At 43.6% G+C, this 27,991-nt stretch overlaps 1 protein-coding gene across 1 annotated transcript in view; it reads left to right on the forward strand.

Moving 5' to 3' along the window:
- The window catches only part of LOC125465764 (receptor-type tyrosine-protein phosphatase delta-like), a 472,774-nt gene that overhangs the window by 227,423 nt on the left and 217,360 nt on the right, over positions 1–27,991 (forward strand). The window contains exons 5-6 of the mRNA XM_048559575.2: positions 18,443–18,628; positions 27,648–27,665. Coding sequence (XP_048415532.1) covers positions 18,443–18,628; positions 27,648–27,665 — 204 coding nt within the window. The remainder of the gene's footprint in view (positions 1–18,442; positions 18,629–27,647; positions 27,666–27,991) is intronic.

Genomic DNA, 27,991 nt, shown 5'->3' on the forward strand with positions numbered 1-27,991 from the left:
AATGAGGTGAGGATGAGAGAGAGGGCTGCTCTTGGGATGAGGTCGGGGGTGAGACCACATTGAGACCATTGGGTTATAGGCTTCTAATGCAGAATATGAGGTGCTGTTCCTGCAGTTTTCGGATGGCGTTGTTGTGACACTGGAGGAGTCCAGGATGAACATCGCCCAGGAAGTGGGAGAGGGGGTTGAAGTGGTTCAAGACTGAAAGGTGTTGTCGTTTGTCGCCAACAGAGCATAGGTGCTCTACAAAGCGGTCTCCAAGCCTCCGCTTGATCTCACCGATGTAGAGGAGGCCACATTGGGAGCAGCGGATACAATAGACCACGTTAGCGGATGTGCAGATGAACATCTGTTTAATGTGAAAGGTTTTCTTGGAGGTGAGGATGGAGTTGTAGGGGCAGGTGTAGCACCTCCTGCGGTTGCGGAGAAAAGTACCGGGGGCGATGGGGCGGGTGGGGAGTGTGGAGCAGACGAGGGAGTTGCGGAGAGTGTAGACCCTTAAGAGAACAGGGCCTTAGATGGAATGTCTGAACTGAAGCACATCTGAATTGTCATCCAAAATTATGTTCTGTTGTCTTTGAGTGAGTCTTAATCCATCTCCCTCCAGTGTCAGTGCTTCTCATGGATATGAGTAATTTTATTGTGTACTGACCTGACAGCTATACAGTGTGTTAGTCCCCCGATGCCAAATACAACCCAGGAACAGCGCAGAATGGATGTTGTATTCTTTCTGACAAGCAATGTTGAATCATTGAAAAGATTTTTGGTGAAGTATGTAGATAAGGCTTATACAGATTTAAAAGACTTGAGAGCAGATAGAGTGTGTTGAATGAACTTGAGCCTGTCTGCAGTCCTTAGAAGAAGGTTTTGAGGAGCTCAAGAAAAGTCTTTACAATTCTAGGTTAATGCTTTCTAGCTGAGAGACAGCAGAACCCTTTGAGGTTACACAGCTTCTTGCTGTTGGTGTGTGTCGACAGTGCTGTGTCATAAAACAGTCGCAGAAGTGTTAATGTATTTGTGCAAATGGCTAACCCAGAATGAAGTGGCATTCTCTCACCAAATAGATTGGCAACTTCCAACTCTGTCTCTGGGCAAATGCCATGAAGGTTCCATCATTTAATTCATCCACAGAAAGTGGGTGGTTGCAGACAAGGCCAATATTTAATGCCCGTTCTTATTCCCCTTCTAAAGGTGGGTGTAGCCTTCTTGAAGGTATTAGTGGGGTATTTAAGTGTCAGCCACATTGCTTTAGTTCCAGTGTCACATTGGCCGAAAGTGACAGATTTCCTGCTCTAAAGCATATTAGCGAACATGATAAATTTGTGTAACAATCTGATAGGTTAATGGTCATCATCACTGACACTTAATTGAATTAATATAACTTAATTTGCAAACTTAATTTTAGTTCTCTCCATAGCCTTACCGCTCCTTCCTTCTGTAGTCCCCTAAAGTCCCACAAATCTCCCAAATAACAACATATCTCTAAATGTAAACCTTGTGCATCCCTAATTTTGACTCCTTCACCATTGATATCATCATCTTCAGCTCCCCAGGATTTAAGCTCTGAAATATACTCCCTAAACCTCTCTGTCTCTCTCAGCTTGGCTTCCATCCTGTAAGACATTCCTTAAAACCTCATCGAACCTAGTAGCACTGGGTCATATTTTGTTTAATAATGCTGCCTGGGGTGTCTTGGGATATTTTAGTATTTTAAAGGTGCGACATAAACTTAAAATTGCTGACTTTTAAACAGATATCTCTAGATCATTGTCCAGACCTCTGGATTACGAGCCCAGTGACATTATCACTGTGCTACCATCTGTCCACCTGCTGCATTGTCACGCCTGTATATGTTAGCTAACCAATTAGCAACAGCATAGAGTGAATGTATACAGGCTGTGTCTCAGAGCTATAGAATGAGAAGAGCAATTTCTCAATTTGTGGATCTCATTAAAAATATGATTTTTGAGATGGAAGTCTGGTAAATCGATGGATTAGCAGGAAGGAAGAATTACCTCCTCAAAATATCAGAGAAGTAAATGAACAAATTGGATTTGGATAACAATAGCTACTGGGGAGAGAGGTCCTGATTGATTGACTAACTTATCTCTCACTCATCTGCTTGTCAAGATACCTCATAAATCACATGCAAACAATCTGACTGTCTGTAATATTTGAAGTGGATCAGCATAAACAAAAACTAATAAAACCGTCTTTCTCTGCTGCTTGTTTTTCTGACTTTTGTAATTTGCAGCATAATGTTTATATCGTGAATGGAACACAGATCATACACAAAAGGTGTTGAATTCATATGGCCCAGCATTTAATTTGCTGGTTTCCTCTGCAATGGTGCTGTCTTTTCTCGTATTGCCATTGCTGGATTGACAAGTTAGATCTTTCCTAGGTCTCTACCAATTCAACTGTGCAAATCTTACTCGGAACAACCTCTGGCTCGTTTCCTTCTTCCTTTCTTGAAAGTTTAGTTTTTGCTCACTAGCAATAGAACACCTTGTCTGACCTGATTATATAAATGTAATGGAACACATCAATATACTGTTGGGTGCAGGCCGTGTTGTTAGTTGCGGCATCGAAATAAGATCCCATGTTGAGGAAGCCCTGGTGTCCTATCCAAAATTTCTCCCTCAAGTGAGGTAGATTTTCGTTTGGGTTTATTTGGACCTCGCTGTACTTCAGATATGTTAATTGGAAAGCGTCTTTGGACTTGATAAGAAATCAATAGAGTTAGATGGGGAAAGATGGTTGGAGACTTGAGTGGAGCATATTTGATTTGATTTAATATTGTCACATGTTCCTAAGTACAGTGAAAAGTTTTGCTTGCAGTACAGGCAGATCATAACAAAGACACAAAGATCATTGGGTGATTGAACAGAGTCAGGAGTACAAAGTTAATAACTACAAAGAAGGTGTTAAAAAAACAAGATCAACATTAGATTTGAAATTTGAGACATCCATTCAGAAATCAAGAAGCTTGAAATAGTTGGTACTTGTGTTTAGGCTTTTGCATCTTCTGGAAGAGATTATGACTGAGGTGGGAGGGGTCAAATTAGACTGACTGTTGTGTGGAGACAGCAAGTATTGCAGATGCTGGAGTCAGAGCCAATGTGGCGTGAACGTGGAGGAACACAGCAGGCCTGGCAGTATCAGAGGAGGACGAGAGTCAACATTTCAGGTCAGGACCCTTCATCAGGACTCATCAGGACTTCATCGATCCTGATTAATGGCCCCGATCCGAAACATCAGCTGTCCTGCCCCTTCGAGGCTGCCTGACCTGCTGTGTTCCTGACTACTGCATGTGTGATGCCTACTTCATCAGAAGTTGACAGTTCTGGAACTCTGAGAATAAGTTTGTGAACTGCCAGTGTGTATTGCTAACCAAAGTCATTAGCTGCAGTCATATTTTGTTTAAAGCGTTATACAATTGGAAAAAGTAGAGAGCCATAGAACTCATTAGAGAGAGACCATGGGTGGTGAGTTTAACCTGAGGGTCACCATGCCAGGTGAGAGCTATGGTAGAGAAGGCACAGCCTTCATGGTAACCTCAGCTGATGCTGGAATTGGACCTGAGATGTTGGAACTACTCTGCATCACAAACCAGCCATCCAGCTCCTAAGCCAGCATAAATGATAACATATATCCTATATGTTGACATAAAGTTTTCAAATAATTGTGTCATCCTCTCAAGATACACCTACTGAGATAAAATGATACGGGCATTAATGCAAGTTCAGGTATGGCGACCAATCTGTTAGAATTCTTTGAGGACGTAATAAGTAATTTAGACAAAGGAGAGCCAGTGGATGTGATCTATTTGGTTTTCCAGAGGCATTTGACGAGGCCACACAGGAGGCTGCTAAATAAGATAAGAGCCCACAGTGTTGGGCCAAGGTACAGGCATGGATAGAGGATTGGCTGACTGGTAGAAGGCAGAGAGTGGGACTAAAGGGGCCTTTTTCAGGATAGGAGTTCTGCAGGGGCCAGTGTTGGGACCACACCTGTTTGTGCTATGCGTTAATGATCTGGATAAAGGAACTGAGGGCTTTGTTGCTAAATTTGCAGATGACACAAAGATAGGTGGAGGGACAAGTAGTGTTGAAGAAGCAGGGAGGCTGCAGAAGATGTGGACAGGCTAGGAGAGTGAATTCTGGCAGATGGCATACAATGTGGGAAAGTGTGAGGTTACACATTTTGGTAGGAAGAATACAGGCGTAGACTATTTCCTGAATGGGGAAAGATTTCAGAAATCTGAAGCATAAAGAGTGTCTTAGTTCAAGAGTCTCTGAAAGCCAACATGCAGATTCAGTTGGCAGTTAGGAACGCAAACAGCCTTAACATTTGTTTCAAGAGGACTAGAGTACAAGAGCCGAGATGTTCCGCTGGGACTGTATTAGGCTCTGGTCAGACTGTATCTGGAATTATTGTGAGCAGTTTTGACACTGGAGGGGACCCAGAGGAAATTTACAAGAATAATCCTGGGAATAAACTGCTTGTCATATGAGGAGCAGTTGAGAACTCCAGAAGTCTACTCAATTGACTTTTAAAGAATGAGGGGGTCTCGCATTGAAATTTACAGAAAACTGAGAGTTTAGATCCAGGGGACATGGAGAAGATGTTTCCACTAGTAAGAGAGATTATGACCTGAGGACACAATCTCAGAGTGAAGAGATGACCTATTAGAACAGAGAGGAGGAGGAATTCTTCAACCAGAGGGTGGTGAATCTGTGAAACTCATTGCTTCAGAAGGCTGAGGAGACCAAGTAATCGAGATTATTTAAGACGGAGATAGATGGGTTCTTGATTAGTAAGGGGATCAAAGGTTGTGGGGAGAAGGCAGGAGAATGAGATTGAGGAACGAATCAGTCATGATCAAATAGTGGAGCAGACTCAATGTGCCAAATGGCCTAATTCTGCTTCTCTATCTTATGGTCTATGTGAGGAAATTATGTCAAAAGGATCGACAGTAGCATTCCAGGAAAATTGATCCATGTAAGAATGCTACCACAGGCTTTGCCACATACTCGGGTGCATTATTGACTTACTATACAACACTATAAGCACTGGCTACTCTCTGGTTTCATTTTCCCTTGAGAGCCCAGATGTCATTCAAAGCTGGGGCATCACCTTGAACTTAGTCCTGTGACCATGGCATGTACATTCAGCGGCCTCCAAGTGGGGTCACTGTGTTGAAGATCTGGAGCATAAACCTTACCCTCCATATTTGCAGCTTGATCCAGAGTATCGCTAATATACTGCTTAAGCATGGGGAAGCTAACTTAAATGGAGTCAGTTAATTCAGCACAGAGCAGAATAGAACCTGTAACTTTCTTTCTGCACTGACTTACAATGGCTTCCCAGTATTCAACTGAGGAAATTTAAAATTGTGATCCTCACCAGAAGGAGTCAGACTTCAGTCTGCCTTACCAGTTTGACAAGCTGTTGCAATCCTGACTGTTCATTAATTCTGATCACTTATACACTGTGCTCACTTCCACCTTTCCTCATGCTCTACCGTTTCCCCAATCCATTATGCACTTATTAAAAACACAAAGAACTGCTATAAACTGGGAACAAAAACAGAAGTTGCTGGAAAAGCTTAGCAGGTCTGACAGCATCTGTGAAGAAAACAATCAGAGTTAATGTTTTGGGTCTGATGACCCTTCCTCAGAACTGATGGTCGCTGGGAAAATGTGGGTTTATATGCGGAAGATAGGGTGGGGGGAAAGGAGATAAGGAGTAAACGATAGGTGGAGATAGAGCACAAAGGGAGAGAAGAGCAGTTGGATAGAAAAAGGAGTTGACAATGATGTGGCTGGGAGGGTGAATAGTTGTTAATGGGGACTATTAGTGACTAACAACGGGGGGTGTGTAATGTCAGGCTATGTGGTAACAAGGCCTGGTGTGTCGGGTGGGCGAGCTGGGACATGGGAGAGTTTAGGCGCTAAAATTATTAAACTCGATATTGAGTCCAGAGGGCTGCAGGATCCTCAAGCAGAAAATGAGGTGTTGTTCCTCCAGTTTACATGAGCTTTGCTGGAACACTACAGGAAGCCAGAGACAGAGATGTTGGCCAGGGAACAGGGTGGTGTGATAAAGTGACAGGCAACAGGTAGTTCAGGGTCTTTTTTCCATAGATGTTCTTTGAAGCGATCACCCAGTCTACGCTTCATTTTTCCAATGTCAAGGAGACCACATTGTGAGCAGCAAATGCAATAGATTAGATTGTGGGAAGTGCAGGTAGAGTGCTGCTTCACCTGGAAGGTACATTTGGGCCCTTGGATACTGAAAAGGGAGGAGGTAAATAGGCAGGTGTTACACCTTTACTGGTTGCTGGAGAAGGCGCTATGGGGCTCTACCCCCACCTATCGTTTGCTCCTTCCCCTGTCTTTCCCACCCTGTCTTCTGCATAAAAACCAACATTTTCCTCACTACCATTAATTCTGAGGAAGGGCCAAAATGTTAACTCTGATTTTTCTTCACAGATGCTGTCAGTTCTGCTGAGCTTTTCCAGCAATTTCTGCTTTTGTCCCTTATGCCCTTATATTGCTGCACAAAATTGAAACCTTTCTGAAAACCTATTTTATTGATTGAGCTTCAGTCATCATTCCTAATTTACCTTCACAAGCCTGAGCTCCCCAATGTATCCCCAAATTATTTACTAGCCAAACCATTGCAGGAGCCAGGGGACAGAATTGTCAAGTAATTTCACTTTCTTTGTTTCAAACTATAACAGATGCTTGCATCCCATTGTGAATGAAATGAAATTTGGTTCTGTGACAGTTCTATGCAGAGAGAGCAAACGTTCAGAGATAAAGCTGTGCATTTTCATTACCACTGCTGCAAGTCCCAGAGTTTTACTGTGAGATCAGATTCTTCAACATGATTGCTACGAGTAATGTGACAATGGATTGAGTTCAATGGAGTGCATCGGTGCAGCAATCACTGACAGGACTGAGAACTGTCAGTGCACAAGATGAAAACAATCCCCAGCAAAACGAAGGCAGGAAAGCTATTTCATATTTGAAAATTGAGGAAGTGGAAGCTTTGGAAGTACAAGGAGGAGAACTATTAACGTGCAGGTACAATTCCACAGACACCAGGCAGCCACGGTATTTTGCTTAAGTTATCCATTAATCAAATCAGAGCTGAGACAGTGAGTATTAGCAAGTTACAAAACTACAAGGGACATCTCACTTGAGCCTACTCTTCCTTTCACATTCCCGCCATACACACACACACGCACACAAACAGACACACACACACACACACACGCATGCACAGGCGCGCACACAGATACGCGTGCACATGCAGACAGGCACACACACACAAAGACACACACACGCACACAGCCACGCATGCAGTCATACACGCACACACATACACGCACACACGTACATAGATGCACACAGACACACACACGCACATACACAGATGCACGCACGCACAAACACACACGCGGACACACACACAATGCACATAGACACACACACACATACACAGATGCACATAGACACACTCATACACATACACAGATGCACATAGACACACACATACACATACACATACACAGATGCACATAGACACACGTACACATACACAGATGCACATAGACACACACACACACACATGTAGCTGGAAGCGGGTGAGGCACAAGATCAGGAAATCTTGCAGATCTGTTCTAGTTGCATCTGCATTTGTGTCTTGTCACAGTCCATGAGTTATTGAGTTGAAGAGTGAGGTGTTTCCCACCTATATGCAAGCCTTAGACCAGTATTTGTCCAACAGGAGCCAGAACCTCAGTGTGTGTTTGTATGTGCCTGCGCGCACTCATGTGTGCATAGAGTCATGGAGCTTTACTGTACAGACACAGACCCTTTGGACCAACCAGTCCATACTGACCAGATATTTTAAAACAATCGAATCCCATTTGTCTGCATTTGGCCTATATCCCTGTAAACCCTTCCTTTTTATATACCCATCCAGATACCTTTAAAATGTTGTAATTGTACCCACCTCCACTGCCTCCTCTGACATTCACTCCATCACGCACCACTCTCTGCGTGAAAAAGTTGTCCCTTCAGTCCCTTTTAAATCTTACCCCTCTCACTTTAAACCCTTATACCCTCTGGTTGTGGACTCCTGTATCCTGGAAAAAAACACCTTGGCTATTCACCTTATCCATGCCCCTCATGATTCTATCAACTTCTGTAAGATCACACTGCAGCCTCTGATGCTCCAGGGAAACCAGCCCCAGCCTATTTAGCCTCTCCCTGTAGCTCAAACCCTCCAAACCTAGCAATATCCTTGTAAATCCTTTCTGAACCCATTGAAGTTTCACAGCATCTTTTCTACAGGAGGGAGACCAGATGTGGAGCTACTGGTGTTGGACTGGGGTGGACACAGTCAGAAGTCACAACACCAGGTTATAATCCAACAGGTTTGTTTGAAATCACAAGCTTTCAGTGAATAGCACCTTCGTCAGGGTCAAAAAGAGAGAGATAGATGACACCAACAGATTCATGTGTTCTTGATTACCCAGTGATGCTCCAGATTTTTAGCATACCTGCTGGGAGTCTATGGATCAAGAAGCACAATTGGGTGTATCTTATAGACATCACTGTCAGCCTGGGTGATTGGCTCATTGTGCCAAGGTGGCAGCAAAGGATTGTAGTTTGCAAGTCTTGGACACAGGATTATGTCCTTACAAGCCAAACCCGAATGTTTAAAAAACATTCAAACCAGAATATTTCGACCTTACCTGCTTCACTTTGTGGTGTCAATGCTGCATCTCTCTATTTTAGGATTAGTCATACTAAAGACCATTTGTCCTTCCCTTTGAGAGTACTGTTTTCATAGGGTATGTGACATTCATTCATCATGCCTTCAGCCTCTGCTACCTTCTCTGAAAGAGATAAATTAGGCATGAGTTTTGTGCACTGGGAAGCCTGTTCTGTGGATACAGTGCCATCACCAGTGTGCCCCTGTTCGAATTGGGGCCACAAAACTAATTAAAGCGCAGGCAACAGTTAAGTGTCTCCTTGCATGAGAATAACACACATTCCCCAGGGAACACAGGCTAGAATTAGAATTCCTTTCTTATGGAGAGATAGGCGATGCCTCTTTGTAAAAAGTGGACATCCACAAGGTGCCTGCTGACTTCTAATGAAGTGCAGGAGGGCTTTGGGAATGTACAAGGCTAGGAAAGCCCATTGTGGTTCATCACCTGGAGCCTATTGCCTAGGTGCTGGAAACAAAAATAAAAACAGAAACTTGTGGAATTGCTCGGCATTATTATTTCCTTATTTCCTCTTATTTCCTTTTATTTGCAAATTTCCTAACAAAAACAGAAATTTCTGGAAAAGCTCAGCAGGTCTAGCAGTATCTGCAGAGAGAAAGCAGAGTTAACATTTTGGGCCCAGCAACTCTTAGAACTGCTGGCAGCTAGAAGAATATTATTCCTTTCTGCAGAAAATAGGGTAGGGGGAGGGAGTTAGGAGTAAACAATAGGCAGAGATAGACACCAAAGAGAGAGAAGAACTGTTGGACAGATAAAGAAGTGGACAACAATCTGGCTGCGGGGGTGAACACAAAGTAATGTGGACTGTTAGTGTAACAGCAGATGATCATAGAAGGCCTACAGTGTGGAAACAGGCCATTTGGCCCAACAAGCCCACTCCACCTCTCCAAAGAGCATCCCACCCAGACCCATTATCCTACCCATGATTTCCCATGTCTTACCCACCTAAGCTAAACATCCCTGGGCACTATGGGCAATTTGGCATGGCCAATCCACCTACCCTGCACATCTTTGGACTGTGGGAGGAAACCGGAGCAAACCCCACACAGACACAGGGAGAACATGCAGACTCCACGCAGACAGTCACCCGAGGGTGGAATTAAACCCGGGTCCCTGGCGCTGTGAGGCAGCAGTGTTAACCACTGAGCCACCATGATAAGAAGGCCTTGAATGTGGGGATAGGAGTAAGGACATGGAACAGCTCAAGCCCTAAAGTTATTGAACATGATATTGAGTCCAGAAGGCTGTAGAGTTCCCAAGTGGAAAATGAGGCATTATTCTTCCAGCTTGCTCTGAGCTTTGCTGCAGCACTACTGCTAGCCTGCTCCCTTTTGACTCTAATTTTCCCTTGTTTTTGCTACCATTCACAACTCCTCTAGAGACATCTTTTGTTCCTCCATTTATCCCATGACCATTAATTTTGGCCCATTGATGAAATGTAATTGACCTGAAAAGTTAACCCTGTTCCTGTCCCCACAGATGCTGCCAAGGTCACTGAGAATTTCCAGCATTTCAACTTAAACAGACATCACCTTCTATGCAAAACAGTAAAATCCACACTATATGTTTATCCTCAATCTTCCATCCTTGAGGCCAAACCTTCCTGTATAAATTGTGCGTATGTCAAATTAGTTGTTAATCTTGCCGTTTGGAGACTAAATATATCGATAAGGTCACCTGGCTTCCCAACAAGTTTCATTTTACCAATTTTCTTTATGACTTCATTGCCACATAGATGGCCAATGAATGAACAAAGACCATCCAGACAGTGGCTAATACAAAAAGTGGCTCCTGAATGACCTTTGAAGAGTACTTGGAATTTACACAATTCTGGAACACCACAATTTCTTCCAGTGTTCGAAGGTATAGGTCAGGTGTATAATGAACTTGCCTGGATATATTAAGTTCCTCACTCCCTTTAAATTCCCATGCCTTCAATGTTACTTGTATTTTCTGGCAGTGAAGGCAGCTACAACATATAAGACAAAAAAACATTAGAACAGAAATAGGTCACTCAGGTCACTGAGCCTGCTGCACCATTCAATGAAATCATGGTTGGTTCAATAATCCTCAAATCCACCTTCCTGTCCTTCCTCTGTAGCTTTTGATTCCCTTACTGATTAAAAATCTATCTCAATCTACCTAAAGACACGACCTTAAGCGCCCTCTGTGGTAATATATTCCATGGATACATTACTCTCCAGAGAAAGAAAATCTTCATTTTCGTTTTATATGGATAACGTCTTATTCTGAGATAATGCCCTTTTGTCCTGGGCTCTCCAACAAGCACAAACAATGCCTCTGCATTGACCCTGTCAAGTGCAGTAAAATGCTTACCCGTTTTAGTAAGGTTTCCTCTTATTCTTCTAATCACTAACGAGTACAGGCCCAACTTGCTCAAACTCTCCTCCTGAAACAGTCCCTTCATTCTCAGAATTAACCTAGTGAACCTTCCTTGGGCTGCCTCCAATGCCAGTGTATCCTTTCACATATAAGAGGGACAAGATTGTTCACATTGTACCAGATATGGTCTGACTCATGTCTTGCATAGTTTTAGCAAATCACCTTTGGAATAAAGGTCAACATTCTAATTGCCTTCACTAAAACCTGCTGAACTTGGATGCCAGCTTTTGTAATTCATAACAAGGGCCTTCAAATCCTCTGTGCTGCAGCTTGCACAGTCATTAAAGTGGGTGGTGAAGTGTCAACCACATTGCTGTGGGTCTGGAGTTATATGTCGGCCAAACTAGGTAAGGAAGGCAGATTTCTTAAGGGAATTTTATGAACCAAGTTGGTTTCATGGTTATCATTAGATTTTATTTCCCAGATATTTATTGAAGGCAAATTTCACCATCTGCCATCTTGGGATTTGAATCTGGGATCCCATAATATTTCCTGGGTCTCTGGATTACTAGTCCAGCAAGAATACCACTGAGCTATGGCTTTCAAAATGAATTCCCAAAACCTTGCTTGACGATCTTAAGGAACAGAAGAGGGCATACCTTATTTTCTTTCTTGAATTAACTGTAAAAATGTTTTATTTTCTGCCCGAGAAGATCATTCAAAAGATAGATGAATGGCATATGTAATTGCGCTGTATTTTGAGAATGGACTTGGTGGTTTTGAGACTTTATCATCACCCTTTCTTTTTACTGTCTTCAAATAACAAAGGCCAGAGTGATTTCAAAGTAGTGTGCCTGTGTGAGTGCTTGAAGACAAATGCTGAGAGAGGCAGTGAGATTGATATTAAATGTGAGTTTACTTGAAGCTCCTTCTACATTGCATGCAGGAGACAAGAAGTCAGTGCTTTTCTTTCCCTCATCAGGGCTAAGATGTGAGAAACAGCTGTGAAAAATGGACAATCGTCAAGTCTGAATGCAAGACGAAGATTTTTAATCTCTTGTGTCCTTTTAGCAATGTTGAAGTTCTGTACTCTCAAGGAATTCCCAATGTGTAGTATTTTAAAGAAATATCTCCCTTCGCTCATATTTATTTATTTATTTAAAATGCTGTCTTCAACCTGCTTCTTCTTACGCTACCATTCTTCAACACAATGTCGTTCTTAACTGCACTACCTTCAGTTCTTGAATGTGTATATTCAGTCCTCAGAGCCATAATGGACAGGATGCTTCAACTGGTGCCTGACTGTGATTTTCATTGATTTGTGTTTCACTTCTGGACTTTGTATAGTTCATTGAATCACCATCGTTTTGCATGTTGCCTGGAAACGGGTGAAAACGTCTGCAGCCACAAGTTACATTAAACACGCACTTCACATAATAAAGTGTCCCAAGGTGCTCCACAGGAATAATAACTGTTAAAAACTAACACCTCACAAAAGAAGACATTACTGGGAATGATCACAAGTTTTATCAAAACGGGAGGATTTTGGAATCACCTTAGAATCATCAAATCCCTATGATGTGAAAAGAGGCCATTTGGCCCATTAAGTCTGCACCAGCCCTCTGAAGAGCATCACCCCCATACCCATTCCCCACCCTGTCCGTATAACCCCACTTTTACCATGGCCAACCCACCGAACCTGTACATCCTTAAACTTTGGGAGGAATCTGGAGCACACAAAGGAAACCCATGCAGACACGGGGAGAATATACAAACTTCACACGGAAATATAAAAAAGGAGGAAGAGGCAGGTAGGTTTAGGGAGGCAATTTCAGAGCAGTAGTTATCCACAAAAATGACGTGTACTCTTTCTCCAGCCATATCCCAAAGCGAGAAGGTGAAAGACATGTTAGAGAATCAGGGCATTGTATGCGAGTTTGAAAGAACCTTGCTGTGTCACTGTGACTGAGTGAGTCAGAGGTCTGTAAAGCTCTCTCACCACTGCTGTATGCTAGACTCTGAACCCACAAGCACTGAATTGATGAGAATGGACTAGTAAAAAATCTATGCCAATATAGCTGTCATTGTCAAAACATACCACACATGAGCAGGGCATACATGCTTCTTGCATGACCTCTGACTCCTGATGTTCTTATGGCTTAGCGATGCTGTTCCCATAGAAATTGAGGAGGTGGAAGGAAAATGCAGTGGATGTGCTTTGCGAATTAGTGTACTGTTTTGTCAGGTAGCTCTAAAAATCTGTTTTTTATTTTTCCCTCCTCTATCGATTTTTTGCTCCTGACGCTCGGGCGCCCTGACAAAATACCAGATCAAAGACACTCTCTCTGAAGAGAATTCAGCCTCTTGAACCCACTCCACCTTTTAACACAAACATGGCCGATCTTATCTTGGCCTCCACTGAACTTCCCTGTCTGCTCCCCATAATCCTTTCGCTAATTAAAAATCTGCCTGTCTCCTCCTTAGGTTTATTCAATGTCCTGGCATTCGCCATACACTGAGGCAATGAATTCCACAGATACACGACTCTTTGGGAGGAGTAATTCCTCCTCACCTCTGTCTTTTAAATCTGCCGCCCTTTATCCTAAAATTGTAACATCTCATCAAGATTGTTCCACAATTGTTCACCCAATCTGACACACCAAAGTGTCCATACCTTATTGAGACACTCACAGCTGAGGTTGTGTAACCAGGATGGTTGACGCTGTGTCAGCAAAGTGAGCCTTCAGTGGAGAAAGTGAGGCTAGGTGTATTCTCACGGCAATCAAAGACACTCTGTGAAGGCTTTTATTTAGGTGTTTTGATATCGAGTTCTGGGAGAACCTGTCCGTCTTCCCTGGACTGACCTATCCCCTCCCCACCTCCCCACCTACACCCTCTCCACCTATCTTCTTTACTCTCCATCTTCGGTCCGCCTCCCCCTCTCTCCCTATTTATTCCAGTTCCCTCCCCCCATCCCCCTCTCTGATGAAGGGTCTAGGCCCGAAACGTCAGCTTTTGTGCTCCTGAGATGCTGCTTGGCCTGCTGTGTTCATCCAGCCTCACATTTTATTATCTTGGAATCTCCAGCATCTGCAGTTCCCATTATCTATGGACTGGTATTCTACCTCTTCCTTTCTATCTTTTGTTCCATAATTTTAAATTACTGCTGGCATTCAACATTAATGTGGCTTGTCCATCACTGACATATTGGCACTATTTGCTGATATCGCTGATGAAAATTATGAGCTATTTCCTTCATCTGCTGATATTTTTCTTCTTTCTTTTCTGTACTACTATGTCTCATTCTCTCCATCTGTTTTTCTATCTTCTTGGGGCTCGATCTGTATTTACTCTGTCCGAGTCTATCTGAGTTACTCCTTCTCTCTTTTTGACTGCTTCTGTTTCTCTGTCTGTATGTCTGTAACAGTTTCTGATTTTTATTTTTGGGCAGCACGGTGGTTCAGTGGTTAGCACTGCTGCCTAACGGCGCCAGGGACCTGGGTTGATTCCAGCTCTGGGTGACTGTGTGCAGTTGACACATTTTTCCCGTGTCTGGGTGGGTTTCCCCCCAGGTTCTCTGATTTCCTCCAACAGTCCAAAGATGCACAGGCTAGGTAATTTGGCCATGCTAAATTGCCTGCAGTGTTCAGGCAAGGTAGGTTAGCGATGGTAAATGCAGGATTATGGAAATAGGGTGGGATGCTCTTCGGAGGGTCAGTACAGCCTCAGTGGGCCAAATTGCCTCTTTCTGCACTGTAGGATTCTCTGATTCTCCTACTTACTCTCTGTCCATTTTTGTCCTTATCTAACCATTTTTCAGTTGGTTTTAGATCTTGCCATTTCTTTCTGTTTGGGTTGAATCTTGTATCATTTTGTCTGTGTCGTTTTCATCAAGTTTCACAGCAGGGTTTCTCTCTGGAAGCAGAGGAATTTTCATGCACATTCGTCCAAACTCACCTCATTAGTCTCTCACCGTGGTGTGCCTCTCATTCAGTGCTGGCCCAATTCTTCTACCTGCAGGAGTTAGACCACTGGGATATTCTGAGATGCCTTGGGATTAACAGTGCCAGCTATTTTGCATCCGGCCAAGCACTGTCAGCCCTGAGGGACCCTGCACGGTTGCCGACATTTGCTCCAGGCATGGCAAACAAGGGGAAATTGGTGCACCACTTTGTGAAGAGGCACTTGGTGATCCTGGTGGGTGGGTTCGTGCTAAGGATGAATGTCCTTCTCCCCCAGCACTGTCAGAGGAAGTGACACCTCCAGACCCTGCCAGTCTGGCCTAAGGGTGCCACTTGGGTCAGTGCGCTCTGAAGGTGGAGTGTTGTGCAATGCAGGAGGAAGATCAATGACTTCACTTACTCTTCTGGGGTAGGTGCCACCCTTTGTTATTAGCTATGGCACATTCACTTCATTTCACTGGCTACAGCCAGTTCCCACCATGCTCATGTCCTACTACTCTCACGATTGCCTTCAGTGTCTCCCCCTCTGATTCTCACCCACCAATGCCCCCACACCATTCACCCTGGACAATCTCTGCTGACTCACGCACTCGGAACACCTCGCTGCCTCTTCCCCTGTGTGCTCCAACACTAATGCTTGTGCCAGCCATTTCCCTCAATCCCTCCCTTTCTCTTTCCAGGCGAAAAACAACCCACAATTAGGCAGAAGATGGAGTGCCTGACATTCAGCTTCTTACACCATTTAAGAGGAGAATCTGATCTTGACTGTTGCGAGCAGCCAGATGACCCTGTTCAAATCTCTAGACCGATATCTCCACTCCTCTGCTTATTACCCCAAGACCCCACGTCATTTAGGATATTGTCCAATATTTCCTTATTGGCTTTATTTCTTCTGTGCTTGTTTCTGTCTGGCTTCCTAATTATTCATCTTTCTCTTTCTCTGTCGCTACAACTTTCTCTCCAATGTTACCAGCTTGATTTTCTTTCTAATTAAGCAGAAAAATGTTCGTCTTATTTTCTTGCCAATTTCTCACTCTGGAAACTGACCATTATTTAAATCTGAGAGTTTGAAATTGCTTCAAGGAACAGTCAAGTCAGTGAATCAGTCCGGCTTCTATCCAGAATAATTTCAAATCAGGTATTTGTATATCTTCATGCAGGTACTAATTTCTGTGATGTGACAGAGGAGAGGATTATGAAGCTAAGTAGGTTCTGTAGCGATGCTCCAACTGCTGTAATTGATGGCATGTCAGACAGGCCTTTGAAAGATTTACTTAGTACTTTGGGATGAGATTTATTCAAGTTCACTTTTTATACATGCAAATCAGACTATATTAAATAGACATTAATCAAATCCTGAATAAGAGCCTATTCTCAGTAAGAAGTGTCATTACTATTAACCCACCGCTGTTCAGCTCGCTTCATGAAGGGTGAGTTGTGACCAGGGGAGGTGACTGAGCAGAAACTATCCAACTCTTTCTGGTGCAGATTGGAGGAGTGTGTGCGTGTGATGGTGATGTGCGGCTGAAAGAATGAAACTGGTACGAAAGTGACTGTGTATATCACATCATTCTTGGATTTCAGGATAGCTCACGGCTTTGCACATAGTGAAACGTTGCTCTGTGACTGAGAGGGAGAAGAGAGAGACTGGCTATTTTAAGATGCAGAAGTAAAGAAGGGAAGGAAGGATGTCAACTGGGTTTAGGGTTTAATTAGCAGATTGTTAAAATGTATCTGGATTCCTGGACACTAGTTGAAAGTCCCAGCGTTTTGTCCTTTTGACCTATGAGGGACCTTGTGGATCAATAAAAAAGTAGCTTCAAATGGAGCTTTCCATTAAGGTGCATTTATCCCCAGTTGCTGATACTGGTGGCGTTTAGAGGAGGGAAGTGGCGGTAAGGATGTCTGCTTTTGGTTGTACCCATCAATGTGACTTCTAACATTCTGAACGAGAGCAGCAAACATGTGGGATTGTCACCACTTGTGAAGCTCCCTTCAAGTCACACACCATCCTCATTTGGAAAATATATCACCCCGTTCCTTCACTGCTGCTGGGCCAAAAGCCTGGAACTCCCTCCTTCACAGCGCCATTGATGTTCCTACATCCCAAGGGCTGCAGCGCTTCAAGAAGGCAGCTATACACCACCTTCTCGAGAGCAACGAAGGATGTCAGTATATACCAAGAACGAAAACAAAGTTGCTGGAAAAGCTCAGCAGGTCTGGCAGCATCTGTAAAGGAGAAAACAGAGTTAACGTTTCGGGTCCGGTGACCCTTCCTCAGAACTGTTCTGAGGAAGGGTCACCGGACCCGAAACGTTAACTCTGTTTTCTCCTTTACAGATGCTGCCAGACCTGCTGAGCTTTTCCAGCAACTTTGTTTTCATTCTGGATTTACAGCATCTGCAGTTCTTTTGGTTTTTATTCAGTATATACCAACCTTGGCAGCAATACACAAAAGCATCTCCCTCAAAAGTTGATTTTTTCCCCCATTCTTCAATGAGCAGTATATTTGGCCATTGTAGAAAGAATGCTTGCTGCTGATTGATGTCAGCAATCAAACTTCCTCTGGGAGATATGTTTGTGTGGATGCCTTACAAAAGGACAGAATCGAATGCAGCTGCATTGGTCCCACAGAATGTCCCGACACATTCTGTTTATGTTCTTGCCTGAATAATGGTCGCTTAGAGACCGTATGGAAAGTCAAGCAACATGTGCAGAGAGAAAAAAGAATGGACAGGAAGGGGAAACAATGGAAGGGAAAATTCTTCGAAATTCTTAGGGGAATGGAAAACATTGCACCTTCAAAAACACCATCCTTTCTGTCTCTAAATGAGCATACTGTTGGATTCAGCAGAGTTCTTGTGAAATGTAATGGATCTATCTGCAGAGTTGTACAACAGAAGAAACTAATTCTTCACAAAATGCGACAAGTGTGCTATTCCTATTTTCTCTTATCCTATATAAATGTATAGAATGCACTCACAGTATCATTCTAAAGTCCCTCTCCAATTTGTAGACATAGTGAGGACAGAATTTAGAGTCAGCTCTTAGAATGCAAGTACGGTTCTCTTTCAATAAAGTGAATTAGCTGATTCTTCAGAATTTTGCAGTCTGCTGCTGTCATCTTGTATAGCACTGCTGTGTATGGGCCTATAAAAGGCTGAGTTAAATGACATAAGCCTATTAGTTAATATTTTCTGTCTATCTAGCTCCAGTGCAACTGAAGTAAAATGGATAGATGATTTGGTTTTGTGCTTCTCAGATCCAACGTAAACTAGATGTGCATTCTTTCTAATTGTCTCCCCTCTCCACTCGCTATTCACAGAGGACCAGCTGCCATCCGGCTTCCCCAACATCGACATGGGCCCTCAGCTGAAAGTGGTGGAACGCACCCGCACAGCTACCATGCTGTGCGCAGCCAGTGGGAATCCAGATCCTGAGATCACCTGGTTCAAAGACTTCCTGCCTGTTGACCCAAGCTCCAGTACACGCATCAAACAGTTGCGGTCAGGTAGGGGCTGGAAAAGAACAAAATATTATTGACAGATGCAAAAAAATGATTAATCTGCCTCTTTAAAAGAAAACATGGAACTAAAAGGCCTTTGTGTAGCTGTTACTGCTGTTTATGTTTGTGATGTCCTCATAGCTTGTCATTCTGTCTGTCTGTCTTGTGCATAGAGCTTTCTTTGATTCACACTGCACTGCTGTGACTGTATCTCCAATTCCTTTGATTATATTCTTAGAAGTGGCTCGTCCTCTCCGGGCCTACTCTAACCTCCATTTATTTTGTTTTTGTTTAGTTCTCTTCTTGTTTTTCTTTTCTCTCTCATTTTTATTTTCCATTTGGGATTCCATTCTGTGACCAATGTGTCAAATTGAAAGTAATCTCTGGGATTGGGCAATTCTTATGAAGATTGTTTTGCTGTCCTTGCTGGTTGTGGTGTGTGTAGGTGAGAAGGCGGCAGCCATGTTAACCCAGAGGAACCCATTGGCAGAGTGACCAAGTTGTATCAAGAACATCAGTGAACATGGTACAAAACAAAACTGACCGGGCAAATTCTTTAACTTGTATACTAAGTTTAAAATAAAACATATTTTAAAAAAGGAACTAACTTAAAAATGTTAATCTAAACTACATATACTGCAGTGAGCTGCACTGACCTGTATTCCTCACATGATTGATCGCCCCAAATGGTTTGAAAATCTTTATTGCCATGGTTTTGAAACTTGACATTAGCAATCACCCTATCCTTGTTACTTTGTGATTGTATGTTGCTCTTTATATTAACAAATAAATACTAATATTAATTTAAATAAGATAACAATGACTTGAATTAACCTCGTTTTCTAATGTGTTTAATCCTAAGTAAAACATTTAAGTCTTAATGTTACATAACAATGACTATGTAGCTGAATAATGTCTTCTATAATGTTTTCTTTCTTTCTGTTTCTTAATCATAAAGAATCCTTTGGTAAGTATTTGGCTTCGAAGCCTAATTCACAAAACCCTCTCCAAACTAATGTCACAACAAGCTTAAAATGCATGCTTGCATTTTACTAACTATTTAAAAAATAAACCCCGCTGGTCCTACCCAACTGACCTACTCAAGACTGTTGTTGCTTTAATCCCCATCAGACAACCCTGCCCGTAACCTAGCAACAGATGTTACCCACAATTCCTTAAGAATTCTTCATGCTCCACCCTTCTGAACTATTCCAGTCTTCTGCATCCATTCTAATCTTTTGGAGTTCCACATCTAACCCATACAGATAACCGCTCCTTAATGTGGTCATGTCTTGGCTTAGGATCAACCATGCTCAACTGTAACCACTTCTCTGAATCGCTGTACACGCTTTGGCACCATTTTGTTCATTTAAGTTGCCATAAATACAGAGTTTTAAGTTGTTGTTCTAAAGTACACCCAGAATGCCTGACGAGGAGCTAATACACAGCAAGATGGACCCAGGTTTGAGCCAGTCTGACCAGGGACAGCTTAACTTGATAGTCAACTATAGGGATGGTGAGGTTAATGTTGGGACCATGCAGTTGGGGGTCTTAGAGATAAGGTGGTAAAAATACATCGGTGCAGTTGGTCGTAGTGTCCCTAGGCCCGGAATGGGAAAAAGCAGCCATCCTCTGACTCTTGATGGTTATCTAATGACTGGCATTGGAAAATGGAACACAAGGCAGCCAGTCTCCAGAGCAAATTTAACGATACAAGAAACTAATGGAACCACATTCTCTCCTCTTTCCCCGCCTGTTCACCATGTGTTCACACTCAGCTCTGGTTTTCTGTGCAAAACTGCAACCTGATGAAACTTGAGCTTTACCTCTGCAATGGCCGCTGTTTTAAACTGGTTTGCACTAGTGTCAAATGATGCCATTGCTGATGGGGCCTTGAGCGTCATGGGTCAAACAAGAAGAATGGCATCTCAGTCTCAAGCCTCCCTCTGTGGCTCATACAATCAAACCCTACCTTCAGGAGAGGAGGGAAGGCAGAATGGAACTAGAGCAGCTAGGAGCGTGAAACTAGGCAATGTCCTTCCCTTTTAAAAGTTCATCAAATTAACTGAATGGTTCCTATGAGCTCTGTGAGCTGCAGTCCCCAAACCTTGCAAATTGCTTCTTGATATTTCCATGGATTACTTAAACATTTTATAAATCCAATGACGTACTTTTGAAGCATAGACATGGTTCTAATATAACATGGCAAATCAGGAGACTACACCAGGTATTCATCAGTAAGAACTTCACAATTTTCAGTAATCACTGATCAGCCACTGGGATCGCATTTAAATTAAGTGAAATCTATCCATCAATGTTTTTAATAACTATAATATATTAAAATTAGTGTGTTGGTCATGTGTTCCACTGAAAAATTCCTTATCAGCGTTTTTAAGGGTAATATTGCATACACTGTACTGTTGTGGTGAGCTCCCTGTCACACCAAGAGGAAATGGATGAATAGGATTTACCTTGTGATCCTGATCACAGAACCTCCTCATAAACTGCTGAATCTCCAGTGCACAGTCACGGTCCTCGCAGGGTTTAGTGGGCGTATTGCCAGGTCATCAAAGCTCCCACAAACCCCACATCACACCGACTCCCAAAATATACTGCGCCCCAAAAAAAAACACCTCATCACTGACTCCGCAAATACCTCCCCAACTCACCCCTTCCCAAAACACACCAGAACCCCCATCACCAACCCTCCCACCCCTATCACTGTCCCCCAACCCCACAAAACATCTCCATCTCTCTCCTCATCACTCTTCTCCACCCCCAAAACAACCCCAATGCTGCCCCCAAAACAATTGAGCCACTCTCCTCCCCCACTCCATCGCTCTCCTCCCTTACCCCCAAAAAGCCCACCTCCCAAAATGCCACCCCAACAAATGCACACCCCCACACCACACAGTGCTCCAGAACACCACCCACAGACCCAACACATCCACCATTTCCCTTTTATTCTCTGAAGCAGGTCAGCTTTATTTCTGTTTACATTTTATCCAAAATTGTAATGTTAGGGATGTGAACCTTCTCTAAAACAGTACATTGGTCGGGCCTGCATTCTTCCTGCCGGGTCTTGCAGTGCCCCAAAGGCTCCAGCTCCAGTTCCTGTTTCTGCTGAGTTCACTCAGCACCTGGACTGCACTGTAACTGGGGGTGAGAGTAGATAGATAGCCTGGCTGGGGTGGGGAGGATGGTGCTTACTGGCCGAGAGGGAGGGGAGGTACTAGAGGGAAGGGGTAACAGCCTGAGTTGGGCTCTGGGCTAGTGCTGGGGGAGGCGGAGACACACCTGAGGGGGAGGTCAGCACACAGCCCAACATTCACTCGAGCCGGGTTACCGACCGTGCTCTGAACCAGTTCTTTGAACGTTTCTCAGGTCCCGTTCAAGCTGCTGTTTTAAAACCAAACGCCCGCCCCTTGCTGATCCTCATCCACCGAATCCGCTGGGGAAAGTGCCTGGAGTCCAGCGGGGATTAACAATGGGATTGCAGTTGCCCTGCAAGGCCCCAGCTGTGGTTTCTGCATAAATTTAATATCCCTAACTGAGTCATCACCTTCAGCTGGCTGAAACCATAAGATGGTAAGGGCGTGGAACGCCCTGCCTGCCAATGTAGTTAACTCAGCCACATTAGGGGCATTTAAACAGTCCTTGGATATGCATATGGATGATGATGGGATAGTATAGGGTGAATGGACTTAGATTAGTTCACAGGTCAGCGCAACATCAAGGGCCGAAGGGCCTGTTCTACGCTGCATTGCTCTATGTTTTATGGCTGACTTCTCCCACAAACCACAGCGGTACGCAAGGATTGTGTAGGCCCTGATCTAAACATAGGCAGTCGTCCAAATAACCAACTTGGGGAACGGCGACTCTTCCAGGAACTCTTCGGGGGACATTAACTGTCGAGGGATACTGTACTTGAGCCAACAACTGCCTTTGGAAAATGGTGACATTTGGTTGCCCTAATTTATTTTGGGCCTTTATCGATGACTGATATTTTAATACATTTGGAGTTTTAAATAACAAGGAGGTTATTGTGAGGAAAGGGATGTCATTAAGGAATTCTGCTTGGCCCTAGATCAAGTGTTGGTTCCCTGTGATGGCAAGTAAAGCAGCAGCGACCGTGAACACCAGCAGGAATCGAGTCGCTTTTATTTTTACTGTAGGTCGACTGGCTAATGAAGCAAACAAAAAGGTCCTGTGGAGAGATCATCTGCTGAGGAAACCCCTGTTAGAACCACAGAGATGTAAATAATGTGTAGCTGCTCAAATCTGCAGCAAAGAAGAAAATGTGTCTTTCCTCCTTCCTTCACCCTCCCCTTCTTCCCCTCTCTTCCTGCCCTGTGTGTTAACTGCTCACATTTCAATCTCGCTGTCTGACGTATAACCACCCTGATCACCTGCCCCTCACTTGGTGCTCTGCTTAACACAGTGCCCACCCCTCACACATTTTTCCTCCTGCCCTGAACCCCACTCCACCCATTCCAATCTTCCATTGTAACAGTCAACCCAAACAAACTATTCATTCAGGACAGCAGGTAATGTTCGGAGAGGGGTGGTGGGGGTGGAGAACAGTGACAGAACGTTTTTGAAGAAATGGTCAGAACTCTGAGTGTCGGAAGTACTCAGCACCCTTTCAGAAAGAGGCATGTAGGACTGGTTGATCCTGGAGTCAGAGGCACGGCTTCCGGTTTATTCCATTCAGGACCTGCTTTAGCATTGGATGTGAAACTCCTTCCAGTATGCAAAAGCTTCTGTCAGATCCCAAACCGTGGAATACTCTCAAAGGTACATTCTGACTGCCCTTTCCTCTTCAACCTCTCCTTCCCCTTTAATTAATCATAGCTTCCAGTGCCCACACCATCACATATATAGGTGCTCTCCTAATACCTAACAACCTGCTTTATTAACTGTAACTGTTACCTGATAACCCTCATGGATTAACACCACCCCCCCCCCCCAACTCCCTTTAGAAGCTCAACACAGTTTCAGGCTGCAGTTTGGCACATTCTGAAATTGGTAGCAACCGGAATCCGACACTTTTGGAAAGGGATGGTTTCCTTTTTATCTTTACCTTTAATTTGACTTTTATTTTGTTTTGATGTTGAAGTTGGGTGTCGTTGTGTCCCTTCCTTGAGCTGGCAGGAAGTGATGTTAGTGAAGAGTATAACCTTCTGTATCTGATGGTTTCCCCCAGGCCTCCACCAGTTGGTATTGTTTTGTGCTAATCTATTGGTAATTTACCCCATGGCTCACCAGACTTTATTCAGAAAATTTCAAATGTACCCAAATCCCTAAATCTGGTTCTTGGTGATCTCTGTGCCACATCAGGAAGTGTTCCTATCTGGGTGTTTAATTGGCATTCTTGCTCAGAGTGAAAATAGTTGATGTTAGATAGTACTCGGGTCCTTGTTGAGAATAAGATCTCTGTGTGTCAATGGTGATGCTTTTATAGTCAAATGGCCCATTAGCCATCTCTATCCAGAGAGTCATGGAGTTGGACTGCACAGAAACTTCAGTTCAACACGTTCGTGCCAACCAGATATCCTAAATTAATCCAGTCCCATGTGCCAGCATTTGGCCCATATCCCTCTAAACCCTTCCTATTCATGTACACTTCCAGATGCCTTTTAGATGTTGTAATTGTACCAGCCTCCACCATTTCCTCTGCAGCTCATTCCATACACACACCACCCTCTGTGTGAAAATGTTGCCCCTTAGGTCCAGATTCACTCATTGATAATGGTTAGTTCAGGTGAACTACTTGAACTAGATCACCATACTCAAGCTTCTAGAAAACGAGGAAGTTACCCAGAGAAGGAAAGGAACACCACACCTTGGTACAATAGTGGATGCGTTTCTGAGGCTGGGGCTGGGACTGGGGCTTATAGGGCAGAGGAGATGGAGCTATACTCTGCACCCAGCTGTGCAGCACTGGCCATTCAATCGCTTGATGCTGTTACTGAGGTTCTTTAGATGTTTCCCCAGTGCTGACACTCTAGCACCATGACAAACATGGACAATAATATGAGAAAAATCCCTTTTTGGCAGCACTTTAAACAGAGAAATTGGCTAAGAGCTGTCCTTATGATGAAAGAAATATGTTATGAATGGAAGTTAGATCTGAAAAATCCTTTAACTCAGATTAGATTTCCCTGTTGTCACCTTTCAGTGAGAAATATGGTCTTAGAGTCTAAATACTCATTTGAGGTGGATACAAAAGTGTGGTTGAAAGCTGTGAAGTTGCTGTTGCAAAAATCCATTGATGTAGTGGATTTTCCTCTGAAGCTGTCACTTACACTTTGGAACCCTCAGTTGCCCATTAACATATGGCCCAGTTGCCATTTTTGGGAGTAAGTTCCAGAATTGGCCTGCACAGTCGTGGTGGGGAGTGAGAGACATAGTCATTTTCAAGAAAGTTTTGTTGTGAATTTTCCCCGGTCCCTTTCGTCCCACCCATGGCTGGGAGGAGATCTTGGATCCCTGCTGATCCTGGTCCTCAGGAATGCAGAATCCTACTGCCCAATCTAGGAGGGAATGGAAGCTGGTGGGCAGTGCCACAGATAGTAGAGTTCTGTTGACCTAGGGGATGTACTCCAGTGTATAGGGAGAGATCCATCCACCTTTCAAAGTGGCTGCTGAGCAACCAAATTCCAGGACCCCGTTGGAACTTAGAATCCAAGACACCAAGCGTTTGGATGTGCCGGATTTTAAGAATGTGATAAAATGTTGCCTGAAATTGTGCCACGTTGCTGCTAGCCAGGGGACCTGCCTACTTTTAAAGGAAGATTGTGCCACGCTGTCAAAGAGGAGTCAAATAAAATGTTGTGACTTCTGCAAAATAATGTGAATATCCAACTGGATTTGCCTGATCGGGTAGTTTTGCATGGTATCTGATCGTGATCATAGGACAATGGGGGCCGTGGTGAGGAGAGACAACACTGGCCCCATGGTTACATTATCTGAATATGCATCAAGGTGACCCCTGGAAGTCAAACATCTGGGACTAATGTAGGTGCAGTGCCAGAATCACCTGCATTTTAGTCCTAGACTCTACCATTAAGCCCACCATCCTTCTATCAGACCTTATCAAAAAAAGTCTAGTTCGTCATACTCCCCTTCCCTTATACCTTGGCTATTCCTGGCATTTAATTCACATGCTTCTCACGCTGAACCTGATATTATCACACATCCATTAGACTTGGTTACGGAGTGATGCAGTTAGATCTGGCATGTCCTCTCCTAGTGAGACACAAGATGCATCTGTGGGCGACTGCTCCAGAAGGAGTTTAAGCCTTGGGGTACATATTTGATTCAGATTCACATTGGAGTGAATCTGCTATGTTTTTACTTAGGCCCAACTGTTGAAAATTTCAATAGAGTTATTTTGGGGACTTTTTGAGCAGAGCGTTAATAACAGACACCAAAATTGGGACTGCAAAATCATTGCCTCATTGATGGACAGTTCTTCTACCCCTTAATTGCAGAGCAGGAGGGTGGTGTTTGAGAATGTGGAGAGCTCTCCAAAACAGAATAGGATTCAAGTCGGAAAGAACGTTGATTCTTGCCTGAATCTCAGGGTTGCTGATTGATTCTGATGGGATGTGGTCCTGGAGATTTCATCACATGACCTTTTACCTAGCACCCTGCCCCACATTGTCTCCATTGGCTGCCCAAGACAGCCAATCTCTTGGCTTTCCCAAGGCAATTCGAAGCAAGTAAGATCCTCATCACCCAATTGACGATTCTTAACTTTGGATCAAACAACATTTTCTCATTCCAACCCTTGTCAGCTTCAATATTTTCACAGCTAATAATGACAAAGATTTTCTTCATACATCTGTATGATTATTTTTTCCGTGATTGTTCATTGGAGTATCTTGGGGATCGTTCTTCAGCTCCTGGAAGCTCTAGGCCATTCCTGCAAGATTGGTAACCCCAATTAATTCCTTCAGGATAAGAAGGGGGAGGCAATGGCCTAGTGGTATTATGACTAGGCTATTAATCTAGGTAATGCTCTTGGGGACCCAGGTTCAAATCCCACCATGGCATATGGTGGAATTTGAGTTCCTTTTAAAAAATAATCTGGAACAAAGATTCTTAATGACCCATTGTTGATTGTCTGAAAAACCCATCTGGTTTGGTAATGTCCTTTAGAGAAGGAAACTGCCATCTTTAACTGGTCTGGCTTACATATGACTCCAGACCCACAGCAATGTCTCTCAAACGGCCCTCTGGCCAGTTCGGGATGGGCAGTAAATGCTGGCTGGGCGGCAAGATCCATGTCCCATGGGAGAATTTTAAAAAAAGAAGCCATCAGGATACAGTGTCATCTGTGCCCCCACTAAGACCCTAACCACCCTTGGCTGCATCACCATTTTGCCAAACAGTAGAGGAGACTCGGTTGGACACTTTCATTTCCAGAAGTCAGCTCACCACCCACTTCTCGAGTGGAGTTAGGGAGGGGCAGTAAATACTGTCTGAGCTAGCGATGCCCAAGAAAGAATAAACAAGATTAAAACACATCTGTTCCCAGACCAGACATCAGAACAAGTGAGCCTATCTGACAGATGAGTTAAAATGTTTAAGCAAGTAAAAGTGGAGAGGGGTATTTAGCATTTTGAGTTTTGACCTGATTCCAGTCCCTGGAGCTGCTGAGCACCCCCTGTGGCGCCCACCAGCCAGCAGTGCTAACCTCCCTACTGAAATGAAACATCCAGGGCGACAGTCATCTTGCCATGAACCACCATCCGACTGCAGTCCATGCTTTGGAGCTTCTGTGTTGTTATGGAAATGGGAAGCTCTGCATTCCCTCTCAGATGTGGCACCTGCCCTGTTTAGGCAGTCTTCCTTTAACTGGAGGTCCACCAGCAGTTTAAAAAGAGTGAAGTGTTTATACGTCTGAAAACTTATCTTCTAAAATCTGCTTCTGCTGCAAAAAAAAAGCCCGCGGCCTGTCTTCTTCAACTAACAGCTCTTCTTTTTAATCTTATTTGCATTCATATTATCCTCGCAGGTGGTACTCCGATACGAGGTAAGAATGATGGAAGTCGGTGAACTTTCACCTTTTATTTTGATTTTGTTTTTAGTTTTGTTTAATTATCCTTTTCATTTTCTTTCAGATCTTTTCATTTTCTGTTTAAACAGACAATAACAACTTTCTTTTAATTTATGTCTGGTATTTTGTCGCAGTCTGTTCTTTGTGTTTTGTTTTAAACTTATATTAAATTGAGCAAGATTTCTCTCTTTTTGATATGCTTTAACTGAAAGCATATCATAGCTTTGTGTGTCATTAAGTCAGTCACAGCTTCATATTTGTCTCTCAGTGTCGCCCAACCCCCATTGCCCAGAAAGCTTCTC

Source organism: Stegostoma tigrinum, chromosome 30 (genome assembly GCF_030684315.1).
Source record: "Stegostoma tigrinum isolate sSteTig4 chromosome 30, sSteTig4.hap1, whole genome shotgun sequence".
Taxonomy (NCBI): Eukaryota; Metazoa; Chordata; class Chondrichthyes; order Orectolobiformes; family Stegostomatidae; genus Stegostoma; species Stegostoma tigrinum.